Source organism: Amblyraja radiata, chromosome 7 (genome assembly GCF_010909765.2).
Source record: "Amblyraja radiata isolate CabotCenter1 chromosome 7, sAmbRad1.1.pri, whole genome shotgun sequence".
Lineage (NCBI taxonomy): Eukaryota > Metazoa > Chordata > Chondrichthyes > Rajiformes > Rajidae > Amblyraja > Amblyraja radiata.
Genome location: NC_045962.1, coordinates 22,155,435 through 22,176,047, shown reverse-complemented (window position 1 = coordinate 22,176,047; position 20,613 = coordinate 22,155,435). Strand labels below are relative to the sequence as shown.

At 40.2% G+C, this 20,613-nt stretch overlaps 1 protein-coding gene across 2 annotated transcripts in view; it reads right to left on the bottom strand.

Annotated features, from left to right (window-relative positions):
• cerkl (ceramide kinase like) overlaps window positions 1-20,613 on the bottom strand; it is a 113,094-nt gene that overhangs the window by 43,737 nt on the left and 48,744 nt on the right. For both annotated transcript variants that reach the window (XM_033023832.1, XM_033023831.1), the window contains exon 3: window positions 12,279-12,413. In XM_033023832.1, the coding sequence (XP_032879723.1) occupies window positions 12,279-12,413 (135 nt within the window). The remainder of the gene's footprint in view (window positions 1-12,278; window positions 12,414-20,613) is intronic.

Below are 20,613 nucleotides of genomic sequence, written 5' to 3'. Positions count from 1 at the left end.
TGATGACTGACATGACATTTGCAGATGGATTTTTTGTGTAAGAATGTGCATCATTATTTGCAAGATTACATTAATCTTTCATGCTTGTCTGTTTCCCGGTACCAGTGTGCTTCTGGTCATAATTTCAGCAATGCATTATATTAAACATACATTAAATTTGTCCAGAAGATTATTTGAAAGAATTACATGAAGGTTCCAGAGATGGTTTATAACGACTTTTCCTTATAAAGTGCTCTTAAAAATACACGTAATCTAATGGGCAACTGGACTACCTCATCTTAAAATTATAATATGTGGGTTTAACAATAGTCCGTTATTGTTTAGAATAAACAAAGGGAAAAAAAACATTTAATTGCAAAATGGAGTTTCATTTAATTGCCAGACAGTCCATCTGTACCACAAAATAATAACAAAATACTCCAGTGTAAATTATTCAATACAACTGTAGGGGGAGCAGTGAACATTTAAATTGGATGAAGGCGCCTAAAAACAATGACTTCCACTGCAGCATATGTGGCACGGTAAATAAAACTGCTCAGCAGAATACTGACATATCTGACATTACTACTAACTACGATTACTATTTGAAAATAAAATGTAAACATTAAAGATGGCATTATTTTAACCAAAATATACAATTTAATATTCAAAGGAATGTTACTGTGCAATCCATCTATTTTGTTCATTTTTCAAAAATTTTGGTTTGGTATGATAGAAAGAAAAAACATAAATTCATGGATATTGTGGTATGCCTGAAAAACCTGCAAACATAATTTAGTTACATAGAGGGATAACTGCATACTGTATTAATTAAGCAAAAACTGGAACACATAAGAATCAGTATCATTTCAAAGATCGTGATGGCACTTTTCTTCTACATTTTATAGCATAAACAGACATGTAAGCAGTTTTTTCAAAACAATACTGCTAACTCAACACCCAAATCAACCCGCCGCTTTTCACGCTGGCCTTAAAAATGAAATGCTTCAACTCCAGAGTCGAGAGAACATTGGAAAATGATCACCAATGCATCCACGATTTCTCGGGCCACTCCTTTGTACTCTGGGATGCAGACCACCAGGCCCTGGGGATTTATCTGCCTTCAGTCCCAACAGTTTACCTAACACCATTTCCTGACTAATGTGGATTCACTTCAGTTCCTCCCTCCCACTAGATCCTTGGTCCCCTAGAATTTCTGGGAGATTGATTCTGTCTTCACTAAGAAAGTCACAAACAAAGTACTCATTTAAGTGGTCTGCCATGTCCTTGTTTCCCATTATAAATTCACCTGTTTCAGACTGTAAGGGACCTACATTTATCTTCACTAATCTTTTCCTCTTCACATATCTAAAGAAGCTTTTACAGTCAGTTTTTATATTCTCTGCAAGCTTTCTTTCATGCCCTATTTTTCTCCTTTTAATTATCCCCTTTGTCCTCCCGTTGTATTCTATAGTTATCCCAGTCCTCCGGTTTGCTGCTTCCTCTGGCCAATTTATATGCCTCTTCCTTGGATTTAACACTGTCCTTAATTTCCCTTGTTAGCCACGGTTGAGTCGCCTTCTCCATTTTATTTTTTCGCCACACAGGGAGGAACAATTATTGTAGTTCATCCGTCTTTGGATCTTTAAATCTTTCCCATTGCATCTCCATCGTCAATCCTTTAAGTACCATTTGCCAGTCTATCTTAGCCAATTCCCGTCTCCTACCGCCAAAGTCACCTGTCTTTAAGTTCAGGACCCTAGTCTCTGAATTAACCGTGTCACTCTCCATCTTAATGCAGAATTCCACCATATTATGGTCACTGTTGCCCAAGGGGCTTTGCACAACAATAGAGTAGAATAGAATAGAATAGAATAGAATTCCTTTTATTGTCATTCAAACAAGATTGCTAACTAATCCTTCCTCATTACATAATACCCAGTTGAGGATGGCCTGTCCTCTCCTTGGTTCCTCTATATATTGGCTTAGAAAACCATCCCGTATACATTCCAGGAAATCCTCCTCCTCAACGTTGTTATCAATTTGGTTGGCCCAATCTATATGTAGATTAAAGTCACCCATGATAACTGCTGCACTTTTGCTACGCGCATCCCTAATTTCCTGTTTGATGCTATCCCCAACCTCCCTACTGCTGTTTAGTTGTCTGTATACAACTCCAACAAGCGTTTTTTGTCCTTGGCTATTTCACAGTTCTACCCTTAGATTCTACAGCATCCAAACTAATGTCTCTCCTTGCTATTGCATTAATCTCCTCTTTAACCAGCAATGCCACCCCACCTCCTCTTCCTTTCTGTCTATCCTTCCTGAATATTGAGTACCCCTGCATATTGAGCTCCCAGCCTTGGGCACCCTGGAGCCATGTCTCCGTAATCCCAACTATATCATATCCGTTAACTACGGTGTAAGGAAGTCAGATTTATTTGGGGAAATTGGCATAGGTCCATGAAGTTCACATTGACCACTTATTCCTAGTATGCAATAGCAGTGACCATAGCACCCTGGACTGAGAGATGCAAAGAAATTACTTAACTGTGTGCCAAATTGGTGAAGTGGAAATGACCTGTGATATTGTTGATGAATGATCATGCTCCAGCAACGCAAGGATAATACACAGGCATAGTGCAGGTAGCTCATCGTTATTTTGAAGATTACAGGGAGTGAACAAATTAAAATGCTTAAATCTGTCAACATTTTATACATGTAAATTCAGATTGATCCTTTTTATTAAAAAATGTGTCACACTATAGTTGTTGTTTAAAGCCGTTATTCCTTTAAGGACTCTCATAAGACTAACAACGTTTATAGAAAGATACAGAGACACAACTGAGATGATCCCTTGAATGAAGAGAATAAACCTTATGTTGAGTTAACTGTGCCTCATACATTTGTGCATTTTGCAACTAGACTGCTAGATGTCGTGAATTAACAGAAAACGCATATCCCACAGTTTTGAGTGTGTTAAACATTTTTATGTGTATTTTTTTAAATTATTTTTTTATGTAAGTACAATCATATGGCACCAAAGTGCCTAATATATATTTTCATAATACATTTTATGTACAGCTTCTTATTTTTTTTGTTATATTAAAGAAAGATTAGAATAAGAAAAATAAATTAGATAGTAAAGGATAGAAAGGCGTGAGATATATAGTGTGTGAAGAAAATGAAAAAAGACGAATGAGTGAAGAAAGTTGAGAAAAAGAAAATAGAAAAAAGAGAATAAGACATAAACAATTTTTTTTTTTTAAAAGGGTAAGGAGATCATTGTTTATAATCTTGACCAACCCTCGTCCAGTCCTGAAACAGTTAGTTTTTACAATTGTGTTGCACCATATGATTCCAAAAAGACGACAAATAGAGACCAACTCGTTATGAATTGGTCTGATTTATCCATTAGGAGGAATCGCATTTCCTCAAGATGTGCGGTGTCCAACATACTTGCAATCCACATTTTAAGCGTTGGTATTGATGTATTTTTCCAAAATTTAAGTATTAATTTTTTTGCTATTATTAAACCATAGTTAAAAAATAAATTTTGAGATGTGTTCAATTTATTCCCATCTTCCATTACTCCAAATATAATCATTTCAGTATTAGGTTCCATTCTTATCTTGAATAATTTTGTAAATATTTCGAAAATATCACTCCCAAATCTATAATGTTTTATGCAGGAAACTAAGGAGTGTGTTATAGTTGCGTTTTGGGATAGACATTTATCACAAATGGGGGATATATTTGGATAAAATTTGTTCAATCTTGTTTTTGAATAATATAATCTATGTAAAGTTTTAAATTGAATTAGATTATGTCTTACATTAATCGAACATTTGTGAATATATATCAAGTACTTTTCCCATGTAACCTTCGTAATTTTTATCATTAGTTCCCGTTCCCACTCTTCTCTAAGTACCTCTGTCGATGGTAGGTCTATATTTAGAACACTATTATATAAATATGATATTAATTTTTGTGAGTCAGCTTCAATATTCATTGCTTCTTCCAATAATTCAGGAGTTATTTTTTGATATCCTTGTATATATTTTTTCATGAAATCGCAAATCTGAAGATATTTAAAATATTGGTTGTTTTTCAGTTTAAATTTTAATTGTAATTGTTGGAATGATAGTAGGTTTCCCATTTCGTACATATCCCCGATCCTTCTAATTCAATTTAATTCAATTCAATTTATTGTCATTTGGACCCCTTGAGGTCCAAACGAAATGCCGTTTCTGCAGCCATACATTACAAACAAATAGACCCAAGACACAACATATTTTACATAAACATCCATCACATTGCTGTGATGGAAGGCCAAAAAAACTTTTCCGAGACTTTCCCATTGGTTATATGTTTTATCAATAAGAGATGGTTTAAATAAAGGGTTATTCGCTATTGGCATTAAGAATTATAAATTTCTTAATTTTAAAGATAATTTTATTTGTTTCCAAATACTTATTGTACCATATATAATTGGGTTCTTCTTATATATTGTGTTATTCAGTTTTTTCGGGGAGAAGAGGATCGTTCCTATATTACAAGGATGACAATCCTCTTTCTCCATTTTTATCCATTCTGTCTGTTGGGTAGAACTATCCAGCCAATAAATTATATTCTTAATATGCACTGCCCAGTAATCTATCTTATCTTATATCTTATCTATATTACTAAAACTCAGTTCTTGACCGCTTTTCCCGATCTGTGCTGCGATTTCCGAGAGAACGCCGCCACCTACGGCCGTCATTTTTGGCCACCTCGCTCAGAGCCCCCCTCCGCCGCATGTGTGCCGAGGATTTTTCCCGTCGATGAAATATGACAGAGATATTAATGTTTTTACAAAATTCCCCATTCTCTCTGCTGCCCCTGCTGGAGGGAGGGGGAGTGACTATAAAACCAGGAAGTGGTGTGCCTCAATCAGTCTCTGCAAGTGGTGTGCCTCAATCAGTCTCTGCAAGTGGTGTGCCTCAACCAGAGCTCTGAATGACACGGAACAAATGTCTACAGCACTGTGAGTACCCTTAATTTGGTTTGAAAATGAAAATATGGTTAGTTTGAGGTAAAAAAGCACTGCCTGCAAATGGTTGTTTGGGTTTGGGTTGAAGTAAAAAGTCATTCTCTCTCTCTCTCTCTCTCCCCTCCTCTCTCTCCCTCCCCTCCCCTCTCCCTCCCTCCCCTCCTCTCTCTCTCTCCCTATCCCTCTCTCTTTCTCTCCCCCCACCCTCTCCTCTCCCCCCCCCTCTCCCCCCCCTCTCCTCTCTCCCCCCCTCTCCTCTCTCCCCCCCTCTCCTCTCCCCCCTCCCTCATCTCCCCCATCTCCCCCTCCCTCTCCTCCCCCCTCCCCCTCCTCCCCACCCACCTCCCTCCCTCTCCTCCCCTCCCCCCCCTCTCCTCCCCCCCTCTCTCTCTCTCTCCCCTCTTTTTCTCCCCCTCCTCCCCTCCATCCCCTCCCCCACCGTCCCTCCCCTAAACCCCCCTCCCCTCATCTCACCCCCCTCAGCACTCCCTCTCTCTCCCTCACTCTCACCCTCTCTCTCCTCCCCCACCTTTACCCCCTCACCCACCCTCCCTCTTCTCCTCCTCTCCACCCCCCTATCCCTCTTGCCCCTCTCTCTGTGTCTCTGTTTCTGTCTCTGCCCCTTCTCTATCTGCCCTCACTCTCTACCCCACCCCCACCCCCCCCCCCCCCCCCCTCCCCTCCCCTCTCTAGATGTGACTGCAAGTGTGGGGCTATGTGAGTAGATAGGGTGGTTATGGGGTAAAAGGAGCAAATTAATAATATTAATATAATATCAAGGGGGGTAATTAGCGTGAGTTGGGGGGGGGGGTGGGGATAGTTAGTGTGTGTGACGCTGCATGCCGCCTCCCCCCTCACAACCGCACGTTGGGGGAACAGACCCAACGGGTCTGCACTTGGTCTAGTCTATTATATTAGTATTTTTTATATATGTATTTAGTAGTTCACTAGTCTTAGATTTTATATTACTCCTCCTTTGTTTTGCTGATTTATCTAGATATGAATCTAAAACACAGTTGAAGTCCCCCCCTATTATCACATTTTGGTAATTAAACTCTGATATTATATCTATAATTTTATCAAAAAATTGGGGGTTGATAAAATTCGGAGCGTAAATATTTATCATAGTTAGTGGGGTTGCATAAATTTCTCCCGAAACTATAATATACCTTCCCTCTTTATCTGATATAGTATTCTTTAATTTAAAAGGTATACCTTTTCGAATAAGAATAGCCGTACCTCTAGATTTAGAAGTGAGGAGTAGTATGTTTGGCCTATCCACTTCGCCTTTAATCTCATTTGTGTTTGTTGTTTCATGTGCGTTTCCTTCAAAAACATTATGTCGCTTTTCAAAGATTTTAGTTGGGCAAAAATTTTACCTCTCTTAATTGGTTCGTTGGCACCCCTTATATTCCAACTACAGAATGTAATTCCTCCATTCTTTATTTGTCTATCGTCTTGCATTGTAAATCAAGATAGTATTCCTGAATCATATGGTGCAACCAAATACCTCAGAATTCTGGGAGTTGGGTGGTCATCCCAAGTTATTAGATTTATATTGCATCTCCTTCTTGTAAAGTGCCTTAAAAAAAGAAAGAAAAAATGTGATATACAATTAATTAAAACAAAAAAAACAAATAAAATTTTTTTTTTTTTTTTTTAAGCTTTTAGGAAGGAATATTCATTTCAATACAGAAATGGAAGATGTTCTGAGTCTTTGAGCATGGATGGCACTTCTTGCAGCGTTGATGGTGACGGGGCCAGGTGTGGTGACAGGGCCAGGTGTGACAGGGCCAGGTGTAGTGGCGGGGCCAGGTGTGTTAACGGGGCCAGGTGTGTTGACGGGGCCAGGTGTGTTGACAGGGCCAGGTGTGATGATGGGGCCAGGTGTGGTGACGGGGCCAGGTGTGGTGAAGGGGCCAGGTGTGACGGCCAGGTGTGGTGGCAGTGACTCTGGGCAGGACCGGAGTCTGGGAGCCGAGAGAAGAGGCACTGGGCGATCACACAGGAGGCAGGGTGGGGGGGGGGTCAGTCATTCATGGAAAGTGTGCAAGGGGGAGACTAGTTGAGGGGGTCAACTATGACAACGCAGAGGTCACCCTCAACCTGTCCCTGGGGAAGGATTTCAGTGACGGCAACCTGTACTTTGGAGGCATGCGGCAGGATGCCATGAGTGGGGGTGAGAGTGTGGAGGTAACACACCGGCCAGGTTACGGCCTGCTACATCGTGGACAGCACTGCCACGGGGCGCTGCCCATTGCCGGCGGTGAGCGCTGAAAATTCATCGTATGGATGCGCTAGTCACAGCTCCGCAACCACCTGTGCCCCATGTGTGACCGGCGGCCGCAGCTGGAGCACGCAGACGGCTATGGTGACAGATTCACCGGCCCACCTCCTCCTGACCACAGGCCCCAACCCGGCAACACCTGCTCCCTCACCTAGACAGTCTCCCCCTGCAGTCTGTCCATCAACCTGTCTCTCCCTGAATCAGTCTCCCCCTCATTGAGCGACCCCCTCAAATAAAAATCTTGATTGTCCTTAAAAAAAAAGTGCTATTAAGGTATCTAAGAAAAGATACCTTAAAGACGAATAGCCATCGATGATGGCAAATAATTTATAGACCTCCGTGATGTTGTTATACATTGAGCTCCTCCCCCTTGGTAGAGCCTCATAAAAAGTTACAGACCGTTTCATATTTTGTCTTTTCTTATATGAATTTATCAAACCAGCATCAGTGAAAGCCGAAAGACATCAGGAAAAGACATAAGAAGTAAAAAAACAAATATAAAACACAACATATACACGATTATATAAGTGTATATGTCTTTCCAATTTATCTAATCTTAATCTAATCTAAACTTTACCATATATATCCACCCAGGATTCTTACATAATATCCCATTCTTTAACTACCATACAAGCAGGTACCAACACCATACAAGCAGGTACCAAGGGGTTAACTACCATACAAGCAAGTACCAAGGCGTTAAACTTTGAGCTTTTCGTTCAAGGTGAAATATGGCCAGCACTCTCAGAATAACACATTCCGGAGAGATAAGCTTTATAATTGTCTGGAAAGCTCCGCAATTTTAACCAGTTCAAAACTCTATCATAAGAATTAAAACGTTCAATCTGCTTCCTTGTCGACAGCTTCCCCCGATGTTTTCTTTACGATATCCTCTGCATACTTTAAAGTTTTTCCGGGATCTGTAAATGAGCGTTCAGTGCCGTTATAAGACACCTTCATACTTCCAGGAAAAACGATCCCATATCTAACTCCAGGAACATCCTTCAGAGTGTGTCTTGCCGGTGTGAACAATTTCATTCTCCGGACTACCTCAGGTGGGTAATCACGGAAAATTCGAATATTATCCCCACGGTATGTCAGCTTCTTCCCATGGGTAATCCTTCTCAATATAAATTCCACTGAAGAGATATCACGGAATTTCATAATTATCTGTCTTGAATAATTTGTTCCTCTTGCAACACGCCCAACTCGGTGAGCGACGTCTATTCTTGGTTCTTCCGACAGTTCAAAGACATCTTTGAGTAAATCAGTAACGAAAGTACATGCTTGAGATTCATGTCCCTCTCGTCCTTCTTCCACTCCGAGAATCCTCAGATTTTGTCTTCGAGATCTCGCCTCTAGATTAGATTAAACTTTATTAATCCCCTTATTCAGGGGAAATTCTGATGTCCTTGCAGCACACTAATAAAAATACAACATAGCATTCAAAAAGAAGTTCAACACAAAAACATCCCCCCACAGTGGTTCCCACTGTGGGGGAAGGCACAAAGTCCAGTCCCCATCCTCTTGTCCACCCAAAGTCGGGCCTATTGAGGCCTCCACAGTCGCCGCCACGGCGCCCGATGTTCTCGCCGAGTGATGGTGCTCCGACGTCGGGAGAACCCCCAGCGGCTTGGGGTGCCAGGAACGGCCGCCCTCCCACCGGAGACCGCAGCTTCCAAGCCGACAGACCGCGCCGGACAGAGCTCCGCACACTGGCGATCTCAGCAAGAGATCCCAGGCTCCGGGATGTAAAGTTCAGCGCCGCAGCTGGCCGCTCCACAGAACCGCGGCTCCACAATGTTCCCATCGGCGGTCCCAGCATACTGGAGTTCCAGCGCGGCGACCCAGGAAAGGCATCGCCCGCTCCGCAACAGCGCTCCAGCGCTGCGCCGCCGCCAAAGCCGATGTTCTGGCCAGGTCCCCTCAAGGAAACGTCGCTCCAGGACCCGCTGGTAGGCCGCAAGGACAGGTCGAAGTGGCTGCTCGGAGGAAGGCAACCCCTCCGACCAGGTAGGGACTCGAAAAGCAGTTTCCCCCTTCCCCCCCACCACCCCCCACACATAAAAAAGATTAGGCCCCCTGACTACACACTCAACGCACTAAAAATAATTTTTAAAAAAGGGGGAAAAAAAACAGACAGCTGCAGGACAGGCAGCCGTTCAGGACAGCGCCTCCTCCTCCTCTAAGTCCAGACATTTGTCAGTCATTCTTCCATGTTTTTCCTCTTCAGTTTTCTGTGATTTTTTCAAACTCCTTATTTCCTTGACCATCTCTTTTATCTCATTCTCCATCCCTTTCATTATTTCATCCAGTTTTCCGATATCATCCTTCACATCTTTAAATTTCTTGTTATAATCATTTTCGATTGTAACACACTCTGACTTTAATTTTTTATCAAATTCCTTATAATGCTTCTTCAGTTCTTTTAACTCACTGCAAGTATTATCAATTTTTGAGAAATTCTCTCCATATTAGTCTCCATATTCTGCTTATTACTCTCCATATGAGACTCCATCTCTGCATCTTTTCCAGTGTAATATTGATTGTAGCAGTCATTTCTAAAAGCATTTGTTTTACCTCCTTCTCCTTCTTGTCTCCTTTTGTCGCCATTTCAAGCAGAGACCCTTGGCTGTAAGATTCTTCTTCTTCTGAGCCTTCTTCTGTCGTTTGCAGAGTATCCAATACTTTCTCGAGCTGAAGACTAATAGTGTTTTTCTTAGGTGCCCTTGAGCCTTTTTCTTTGCTCATTTAAAACTCCCGATTTTTACCGTTAATCTCCCCGATTTTCACGTCACCTTCTGATGATGTCACCTTTACACGACACCAAGCAGCTCCGGTGAGTTTTTTAAAAAAAAATCGGTACTGACTTTAAAACGGCTTTTTTGTAATTTTTGCGGGAGAGGAGCTCAATGCCGCGCCTTAGTGCTCCATGGCGCCACCAGAAGTCCTTATGTGTATTTTTTAAATCAAGAAATATATAAATCCAATTTGAATTCAATGTCACAAACATATGCAATCCATTCAGTTTGTCATGTCAAGTCAACTGTATTTGTCACATATACATACAAGATGTGCAGTGAAATGAAAGTGGCAATGTCTGCGGATTGTACAAAAACAACAGAACAACAGAACAGAATAGAACAGAACCAGTATTTACATTTTCGGGGAAAAAAAGACACAACACAATAGTAAATTAGTCCCTGGTGAGATAAGAGTTCACAGTCCTGATGGCCTGTTGGAAGAAACTCCGTCTCATCCTCTCTGTTTTCACAGCGTGACAGCGGAGGCGTTTGCCTGACCGTAGCAGCTGGAACAGTCCGTTGCTGGGGTGGTAGGGGTCCTTCATTATGTTGCTGGCTCTGGATCTGCACCTCCTGGTGTATAGGATCCTGCTGAGGGGTGAATGTAGTTCCCATAGTGCGTTTGGCCGAACTATGCAGAACCTTCCTGTCCTGGGCAGAGCAGTTCCCAAACCAGATTGAGATGTTACCGGACAAGATGCTTTCCACAGCCCCAGAGTAGAAGCACTGAAGGATCATCAGAGAGACTGAATTTCCTCAGCTGCCTGAGGTGGTAAAGGTGCTACCTTGCCTTACTCACCAATGCGACAGTGTGTGTTGTCCTTGTCAGATCCTCTGTGATGTGGACTCCCAGGTATTTGAAGCTGCTCACCCTATCCACAGTAGTCCCAATTATCTCCAGTGGCGTGTACGTCCTCGGATGTTGAGCCTTCCTAAAGTCCACAATCAGCTCCTTAGTTTTTGTGACATTCAAGAGGAGGCTGTTGTCCTGACACAAGAGTGCCAGGTCAGCCACCTCTTCCCGGTAGGCCTTCTCATCGTTATTGGAGATCAGGCCCACCTCCAGTGTCATCAGCAAACTTGATGATGGAGTTGGAGCTGAACCTGGCCACACAGTGATGTGTGTACAGGGAGTACAGTAGGGGGCTAAGACGCAACCCTGGGGGGATCCTGTGTTCAGGGTGAGGGGGTTGGAGGTATGTCTCCCCATCTTGACCACCTGGGGCATGGCGGTGAGAAAGTCCAGGACCCAGGCACACAGGGCAGTGTTCAGCCCCAGTTCCAGCAGCTTCTCAGCAAGTATGATGGGGACTATGGTATTGAAAGCTGTACTGAAATCAATGAACAGCATCCTCACATAGCCCCCCTTCTGGCTGTCAAGGTGAGAGAGGATGGTGTGCAGAACCTGGGAGACCGCATCATCCGTGGATCTGTTCGGACGATGTAGTGGCCATTTGGCCTGTTTTGCATGTCATTGTGGATGGCATGTGCCTTTAAATTTTAGACTGCCCGTTATAATGTGGGTGGGATTTATGACGTGTCTTTGGGCGTGTTTGCAGCTTAATTGCTTGCGCAGAAATTTAGTTTTTAGATTCGTTTTGGAGAGACGATGGAGAAGGTTAATCCTTCGACCATGTCGAGCATATCAAGGCACGTCATTGTTACAGAGACACGAGGAGCTTTCTAATACCTGATGTAATGAGCTGGAGTTCGAAGAAGATTGCCGTAACAAGTCGGAAACCTTGGATGTATCTTACTGTTTTATATCTACAATAAAGAAAATATTCATCAAAAGACTGTGTGCTGAAGCTTTATGAATGGTGAAGCTCTGAAGGTCTCTGAGGCAGCTTGCATGCGTACCGAAGATATTCCCCTTATCCATTCTCCTCCAATTAGCGGCTAGGGTGCTAATTACCTGAAAGATATGAAAAATCTGCCATTACAGACGATATGCGAACTGCAGAGGGTCCATGGTGCGAGGGAGGAAAGCACAGATGTGGTTCTTGATCAGCCTCTCGAAGCATTTCATGACTACCGAGGTGAGGGCACCAGTCGATAATTATTCAAACAAGCTGGAGTTGCAATGTTGCATTTAACCAAAAAGATAATAAATTGTTCCATTTGCCAAAACAAAACTTAAACATCCAATATTCAAATATAAATCTGACTTACTTACTGGTAATGTCTGTTCTGATATCAGCCAGCTTGAAAAGAGGTGCAACATGTTCATGGTAGACTTGTTTAGCTTCTTTTTTGTGACTATAGGGGTTGATAATAACTTTTAGTGACTTTGGTCTATTTGGAAAAAATCCTGTGAATTAAATAAAACAAAATAATTAGCCCAGATTCCATTAGAGTTTATTTTATATTAGTTTAACAGTAATAGTTTTATTTTTGCAAATAGAGATTCTACATGCAACATTCAGAATATGCATATGGCATAATACATATTTTTGTTTGTGTTTTATATTGAACTGCAGGTAAAATCCATCTCTGATTTCTCACTTCATGGCAACGCTCCAATCTGTCCAAATAAGCACCTATTTGGAAAATCAAAAATTCCATGTTCACCTTGCATTAATCTTTCTTTGTGATAAAGTACACATGAAACAGCAAATCTGAGCTGCAGAGATTCTTTTAAATGTCAAGCATTAATGTTGCAGATCAAATCCACTTGATTAAATTAGATTAGATTAGATTCCTTTATTGTCATTCAGACCTTTAGGTTTGAACGAAATTTCGTTTCCCTGCAGTCATACATATAACAAAAAATGACAAAAACACACAATCAACACAAATTTAACATCCACCACAGTGATTTCACCAAACACCTCCTCACTGTGATGGAAGGCAAAATCTTAAAGTCTCTGTCTCTTCCCTCTTTGTTCTCCCTCTGCGCCGAGACGATCCAGGCTCCAGATGTTGTGACCCCACCGGGTGATGGTAAATCCCGCGGCCCAACCGTGCTCCGCAAACGGGCCGGTTCAAACTCCGCGGGTGGTCGCTGCCGCCGCCACAGCCTTTAGTTACAGCATCGATGGATTAAAAAAAACTTCTTTACATTAAAACGATTGCTTAATTACAGTGTCTTTGAACTGAGAAATACTCCTGACCCCATCTGAGTGTACATCACATTATTTCCAATTGTCTATGAATTGAGAATAATGCATGTTAATTATGCACATAAGATCCAAACTAGCCAAAACACAAAGTGCTGGAGGAAGTCAGTGGATCAGGCAGCATCTGCAGAGGGAATGGACAGATGACATTTTGGATCTGGATCCTTCTCCAGACCCAAACTTTCTTCTGACAGTTAGTTCCCACACATCCTTTTGTCTTAAAAATGCAACTCAAATGGGAAATGTTGAAACTCCACAACTTGAATATCAAAAGTATTTTGTTCAAACTTCCTTAAGTATGTGCAGGTCATGCAAATCCAAGTCACATTCCGGTTTTTCCCTGTAATTGGAGTCTGCCAAGTTGTGGCCATTTTCCCCATGCCATTCTGCTCACCATGGAAACTGCCATTTTTTCTTTTGATTGTCACTTTGAACCATGAATCATCTGACGTGTGAATCCTCAGCTGGTTATGTGTACCGGTTACAGTAATGGGTCTAGACTCAATAGCTCAATTGCCAGGAAAAACTTTATCTGCAAAATTACTATTAATGTGCACTTTATTGTGTTCTGATCTACAATGCCTACCACTTGCAGTAAAAATAATTTGCTGTTTCACAATGAAAGAATTTCAAGCAGGTATGCCTCATGATTTCATTCCTGTGAATCTACTTTGTCTTCATGTAATCCTGCTGATATTTTCCAAGTGTTCTGTTACCACATTCTTCATATTACATAGCATTGATCTCACTATTAATATTGCATAAAATAGTCCATCAATATCTGTTTTCTCACCCTCCTTTTCTCAAGAGTGGGTTTACGATTGGTAACCTTCAGGAGCCATTCAATGATCTACAGAATATTGGAAGATTACTACCAAAGCATCCACTATTTTCAGGGCTACCTTTCAGTGTTTTGTGATCCAGATTAGCAGCCCCTGGGGATATATCAGCTTTCTGTCCTTTGCTCAGCACTAAGCTTTTACTAATAATAATTTCCTTTAATTTCTACTATTAGACATTTCAGGCCCAAGCATTTTGGGGAAGTTATTTATGTACTTTTCCATGAAATCTAGACCAAAGTATTTGTTTAATTGATTTGTTTCTTTGTTCCCCGTTATAATTTCTTTGTTTTTGACAGTAAGGAACTTATATTTTACCTTCTTAGAAATATTTTAAATACGGAGGTTTTTAAGTCCCCACTTTTATGTTCCCCACATGCTTACAATCGTGTTCTATTTTTCCTCCCTTGATCAATCTCAGTCCATTTTGGCTGATTTCAAATCTACTCCAAACCTCTTTATCTACAACGTCATGTTATTTTGAATTTGATACTATTCTTAAGCCAATGTTAGTTTCCTCTTCCTTTTGTAGTTTTGCTTCAGAAAGAAGGTATGATAGTGGCAGCTCTGCATTTGTTCCTTACTTATCAGTTATTGCCATCCACAGTCATGTTCCTCAATGAAGCACTCCAATACATCTCTTGAAGGTAATTCACATCCCATATCTTTGTAGTTTCAAATGCTTAGATTTAAGTTCACCGTTTCAGACGGAATTACTTTACTTTCCATCTTAATGGTGAATTCTAACATATTACGGTCATTTGTCCTCAAGGATACCACACATCGTTTATTAACCAATTTAAAGTTGATTTCCTCATTGAATTAACTTCAATTCAAACTTGAGGGTTTTTTTTAACTGAAATTAGTTCCTGTGGATTAATCATTCGGTTTCATTTCACTAGGCAAGTTTTCAGTTGCACTTTACAAATGAAAATGAGGTATATATTTCACCAATTTCTTCAGAGCAGTATTTATTGGAATTTGCCGGAATTTGACGCATGTCTTTTAATTTTAGTCAACCTATATGCTCCATTCTAGATAGGGACATACATGAAACATTTCTAGATTGGAAATAATTTCTCATTTGCAACTGGCACAATCAAGATACACTCTACATGAATATATTAATGGCAGCAGGACACCCAAGGATAAAACAGCACCACAGCTGACTGAAAATTCCAATAGTTGTTACAAACAGGAGAATGAACAAACATGCCATGCTGTTTCAATCTGCATATGGACTGTGCTTTAATAACGGGCATGCTGAAAATATAACATTAGAGTCATAAGTGTAAATAAGAATTCTGCGTTTATGAAAAAGGAACAGCAAAAAATGATCCATTTGTTAAAAGAATCGAGAATTAACCTGATTCGTTTGAACACCTTTAAAATTATTTGACAAACCTTTGGGTTTATGCAAGGGAGCCAACCATTTACAGCAAAGAACATCCATAAGAGCCTGCTATTAAACAACAAAAGCTCCCACATGGGCTGATGTGACTGGTAATAGAAGTGCCATACCAGTGTTGGTCTTGGACCAGAGTAACTGCTCTGCCATAAGAGCACAAGAAATTACAGTTGTGGGTTGCAGCACTGTTCATACACAAACCAGCCTCCCCCATCCATACCCCCCTCCACCTTCAATCACTCCCAATGACTCTATCTACACTTTACACTGCCTCGGGAAAGCAGCCAACATAATCAAGGGTCACTCACACCCCAGTCATTCCCTATTCTCTCCTTCCCCGCAGGGCAGAAGATCCAAACGTTTGATAGAACTAGCAGCAGATTCAAGAACAGCTTCTTCTTCCCTGTTATCACACTCTTGAACAGATCTCTTATAAGCTAAGGATCTATTCCTGATTTCCCAATCTTTTCCTAGTTGTGGCCCTCGTACATTGTCTTATAATCAGCATTTGGTCTGTAGCTGTAATACAATTTTCAGCATTTTGTTTCCTTTCTCTTTTTGCACAACCTGTTGTACTCACGTATAATTTGATTATACACACGGTATGATTTACCTGGATAACACATAAAACCAGGTTTTTCCATTGTATCCAGTACCTATGATAAACCAATAGCAAGACAAGCAATAAACCAATACCAATAGCCAGGCAATAAACAACTCTAGAGACTAATCATTAGCTTTCAACAATTCAGCAACTTCACCATTGCCAAATCATTACCATCAACAATTTGGGGGTTGCCATTGACCAAAACTCATCTGAATAAGCCACATAAGTAGTGACTGTAAGCAAGAGACTCACATCCTGGATGTTGTTTTCAGTGATCAAGACAACGCTGGTGTTTAATAGAAAGTATAGTAAATGTCAGCGACACCGAGAAACACTGACAACATCGACAGCAAAGAAATGCAAGGCCCATGAGACACATGAGCCTTGCTTTTCTGCACAAAACTGTCTCCGCTGTCAAGATTTTATATGTCGACAACACCAAGTAAGTTTCGAGCTTTGGAGAATGTGATCAACAAATGTGAGCTGTGAACTCGCACAACCAAATCCAAACCATTGACCCTTGGGATCATCCTCTTGTGAAAGCTTTGAAGAGTTTGGCTTTCTACCAAATATCCGACCTCAGGATCATTATTTGCTTCAGACCTTTGGGCACTTGATCGCATCACCTAAACGCTAGTCAATCTAAAGAATAGTTATAGGCCATGCACACAGGATATAATGCAGAATTCTCACTACACTCTGCCACTGAACTCTTCATGGAGAGCTCAGTCTTGCTGGGATTCCCCAGCACTCTGCTGGAGTATCAACACTCTGATCCCATGCCAGATAAGACCTGGCATAAGGATTGAGACCCCGTGGATTTCACTGGGGATTCTAAGCCTGTGGAGTCAAAGGAAGCTAAGTTTATTTGAATTATACTTTTGCATGTAACATTATAATTATCACTGCATTTTTATGGCTTCAATTAATTTGTATTATTTTCAAAAACGCTCAATCATATTAAACATTTATTTCATGCAATAATGTTCAAATGTTACTGAATTCTTGAGACTGATAGAAATTGAAAAAAGATTAGCAGTTTTTGAAGGAAATAAAGCTTCACCACAGCTTTGCCTTCTTTTTAAGACTGCCTACACAATTGAATGATGGGGCCTCTGAATAGCATCACCTGACACTCAGTCATTACTGAGACTTTATTGCCAGTTGTGGAAAAACAATTATTGGTTTCATTTTTATATCAATTAGACATGGTCTTTAATACCATCGTCCAGGTGCCCATTTGTGCACAGTCAAGTCCCAAGTGCAACAAATCAAACAACCAATTAATCTGTCGTTTCAGTCACTTTGGTCGAGGGACAAATGTCGGCCGTACCACTGGGGGAGCTCTTTGTCAATTATATTTTTAACTCCACATAAAATGATTGGACCAAAACAACTCATCTGAAAGATAACACTGCCAATAATGCAGCCCTCCCATAATGCAGATTTAACATGCCATTTCTAAATCAATATCCGAACACACAATCTTACATTTCAGAAAAATGTAAGAAACAGGAGCAGCAGTACCAGAAACAGGAGCCAGCTGACTTCTCAAGCCTGTGTGGCATTCCATAAGATCATGGCTGATCTAATCAGAGACTATGCACAGCCCAAGCTACAGAACTAAAAAAACTGCAGTTAAATGTTATAAGCTGTTTTACATATAGCAACATGTTTTTAATGTCTAAGAAGGGTCTTGACCCGAAACGTCACCTTCCTTCTCTCCAGAGATGCTGCCTGTGCCACTGAGTTACTCCAGCATTTTGTGTCTACCTTCGATTTAAACCAGCATCTGCAGTTCTTTCCTACACATGTTTTTAATGTTGCATACAATAATCAGAATATTGCATCAAAAATATACTTTGAAGAATACCTCTTCTGTCGCATATGATCTTAAAACCCAGTGTGTCGTCTCGCTCCCCGAAACTCATATCAAGAAAAATGACCTAAAAAACATCCCTCACACTAGTTTCCAGACTATGCTGTCTATTGGCAAATGCAAAGATTTTCTTTTGTGTAATAAGAAACCACAATTAAAAAGCATGGTATAAAACACAAAATGAAACGTATCTGTTGGGAATTACACCAGATATACTGCAATACCTATCTGGAGCAGGTTTTCTGTGGTCTCCCTCCGTTTAAAAATAAATATATTTTTAAATGCATGTATAGGTTTGGAATATGAAACACAAGTTGCAAGGTTTAAGTGAAGCAATGAGTGCTCAATCTTTATACTTTATCACTCATATTGAACAGTAGACCTCTTAAAACATTCTAAATGCTACCTCAATAGTTTACAACTACACAACAATGTAGAACTGGCAAAGTACATTTAATAGAAGAAATTTCAGTGCTATCAAAAGGGATGACAAAGGCAACGCATATATTACTTTTTATTTAGAAAAAGCAAGGTGGTTTGGAAAATCCACATGCTTTGTGGCATTTGTTGAATTTTGGAATATTGGCTGCATTAGTTTACAATTATAAATTTAGCTTTCACCATTACTTCTCCATTTGCGAAAAATAGCAGCCTATAATGAACGACCAACTGTTCCTTCAAGAGCTACGTTACAAATACATACTAGTTTAAACTTAATCTATGAGAGAGCTGTTGAACCATGAAAACGGAGGGTTAATCAGGGTGCCAGAAAACAAAGACTGACAGACCAGCAGAGACTCAAATGTCAGCTTCACATCTGTGCCTCTCTTTTCACCCTTTTCTCAATCACACTTTGTACCTGTAGACTAAAACTGAATAAGCAAGTGTACATAAATCTCAGATATTTTCACATATAATCCAATACTTCATAAAATGTTGTGGATCTAAATAAACACAGCCAAGCCTGATTAGAATGTATCCAAGGTTACAAAGAATGACAGGTTAACTTCTAGACAGGTAATGTAAAACTGGCCAAAGTTAATGTATAACAATCAAATGAAAGATTGTGCATGACTGCACTGAATACACCCATTTGTCACATAAGTGTCTTCATCCACATACGCAGCAGTTGTCAAAGGTATGAAAACAATAAAAAACAAAGACATAATGATTGCACCGAGACTCCATGAATATTACAATGAAACATGGTGCAAAATATAGCTCCCACTGTCCTCCAACAAACTTTAAAGCATTCCTAATTGCTGATAAGCTCCACAGGCCTTTCAGAAAGTAACATTTGAAAACAAATTTCAGTTCACAGCAGAATATCATATTTATACATTTTCAAGATGTTCAATAAAAAGTTTAAAAGGAAATAAACTATTAATAATTATATATTTTACTCTGATTTCACCAATTATCTCCGTTCTGACCTCTGCACACTCAATTTACACTGTACCATATTTTTTATCTGTAGAACTGAAGCAGTAACATTTTTTATTATAACAGAAACTGATAAATAAAATACATATCACAGGTCATGAGTTAAATGGCAAATCATCTTGAAAATTAAGAGTGAAGTTCATCTTTGTATGAAGTCTTATTACACATTTGTATTAAATAAGAATCCATCATAATTTTCTATAAAGGCATATTAGTATAATTTTAACCAAATCAAGTTAATTTTTGCAATTTTAGAAGCCACTAATATTTTTCCAATGACAGTTAAATCAAATCAATCTGCAAAAATGATTGTAATGTTTGCCTGAGTAAATCTAGCTTTACAAAATGCTTTCAACTGTTGAAGCTGTCAACCTTTTAGACTTGCACAGTTTTAGTTTCATAGTAGATTTTGCACCATTTGGATTAACTTTGGAATTAAATTTTATATCGTTTTTTTTCTTTTGTAAGATTTTCTTTTCCCCATTTCCAATACTGTTAGCATACCTACATGTTAAATTCAGAACTATCACAACGAACCCCTATTCTGCCTTCCAAGTAATTATTTATTTTGTTCATCAAAATATTCAATTGCCCTTTGCATTAAATAAAGTAGATGATAAAGTTTGATATTCTTCTCAATCTGCAACTATTTTGGTCCCGTTATATAATACAATTATGTGCCCTGCAACTTCTCATTCATTATGTTACATCAATAACCAATTTTACCCTTCCTTATCTCTATGTCACCCTCTCCACTGACTCTCTATGTCTGAAGAAGGGTCTTATATGAAACATATAAGATTGTTAAGGGCTTGAACACGCTAGGGGCAGGAAACATGTTCCCGATGTTGGGGGAGTCCAGAACCAGGGGCCACAGTTTAAGAATAAGGAGTAAGCCATTTAGAACGGAGACGAGGAAACACTTTTTCTCACAGAGAGTGGCGAGTCTGTGGAATTCTCTGCCTCAGAGGTCAGTGGAGGCGGGTTCTCTGGATGCTTTCAAGAGAGAGCTAGATAGGGCTCTTAAAAATAACGGAGTCGGGGATATGGGGAGAAGGCAGGAATGGGGTACTGATTGGGGATGATCAGCCATGATCACATTGAATGGCGGTGCTAGCTCGAAGGGCCAAATGGCCTACTCCTGCACCTATTGTCTATTGTCGACCCAAAACATCACCCATTACTTCTATCCAGAGATGCTCCCTGTCCCACTAAG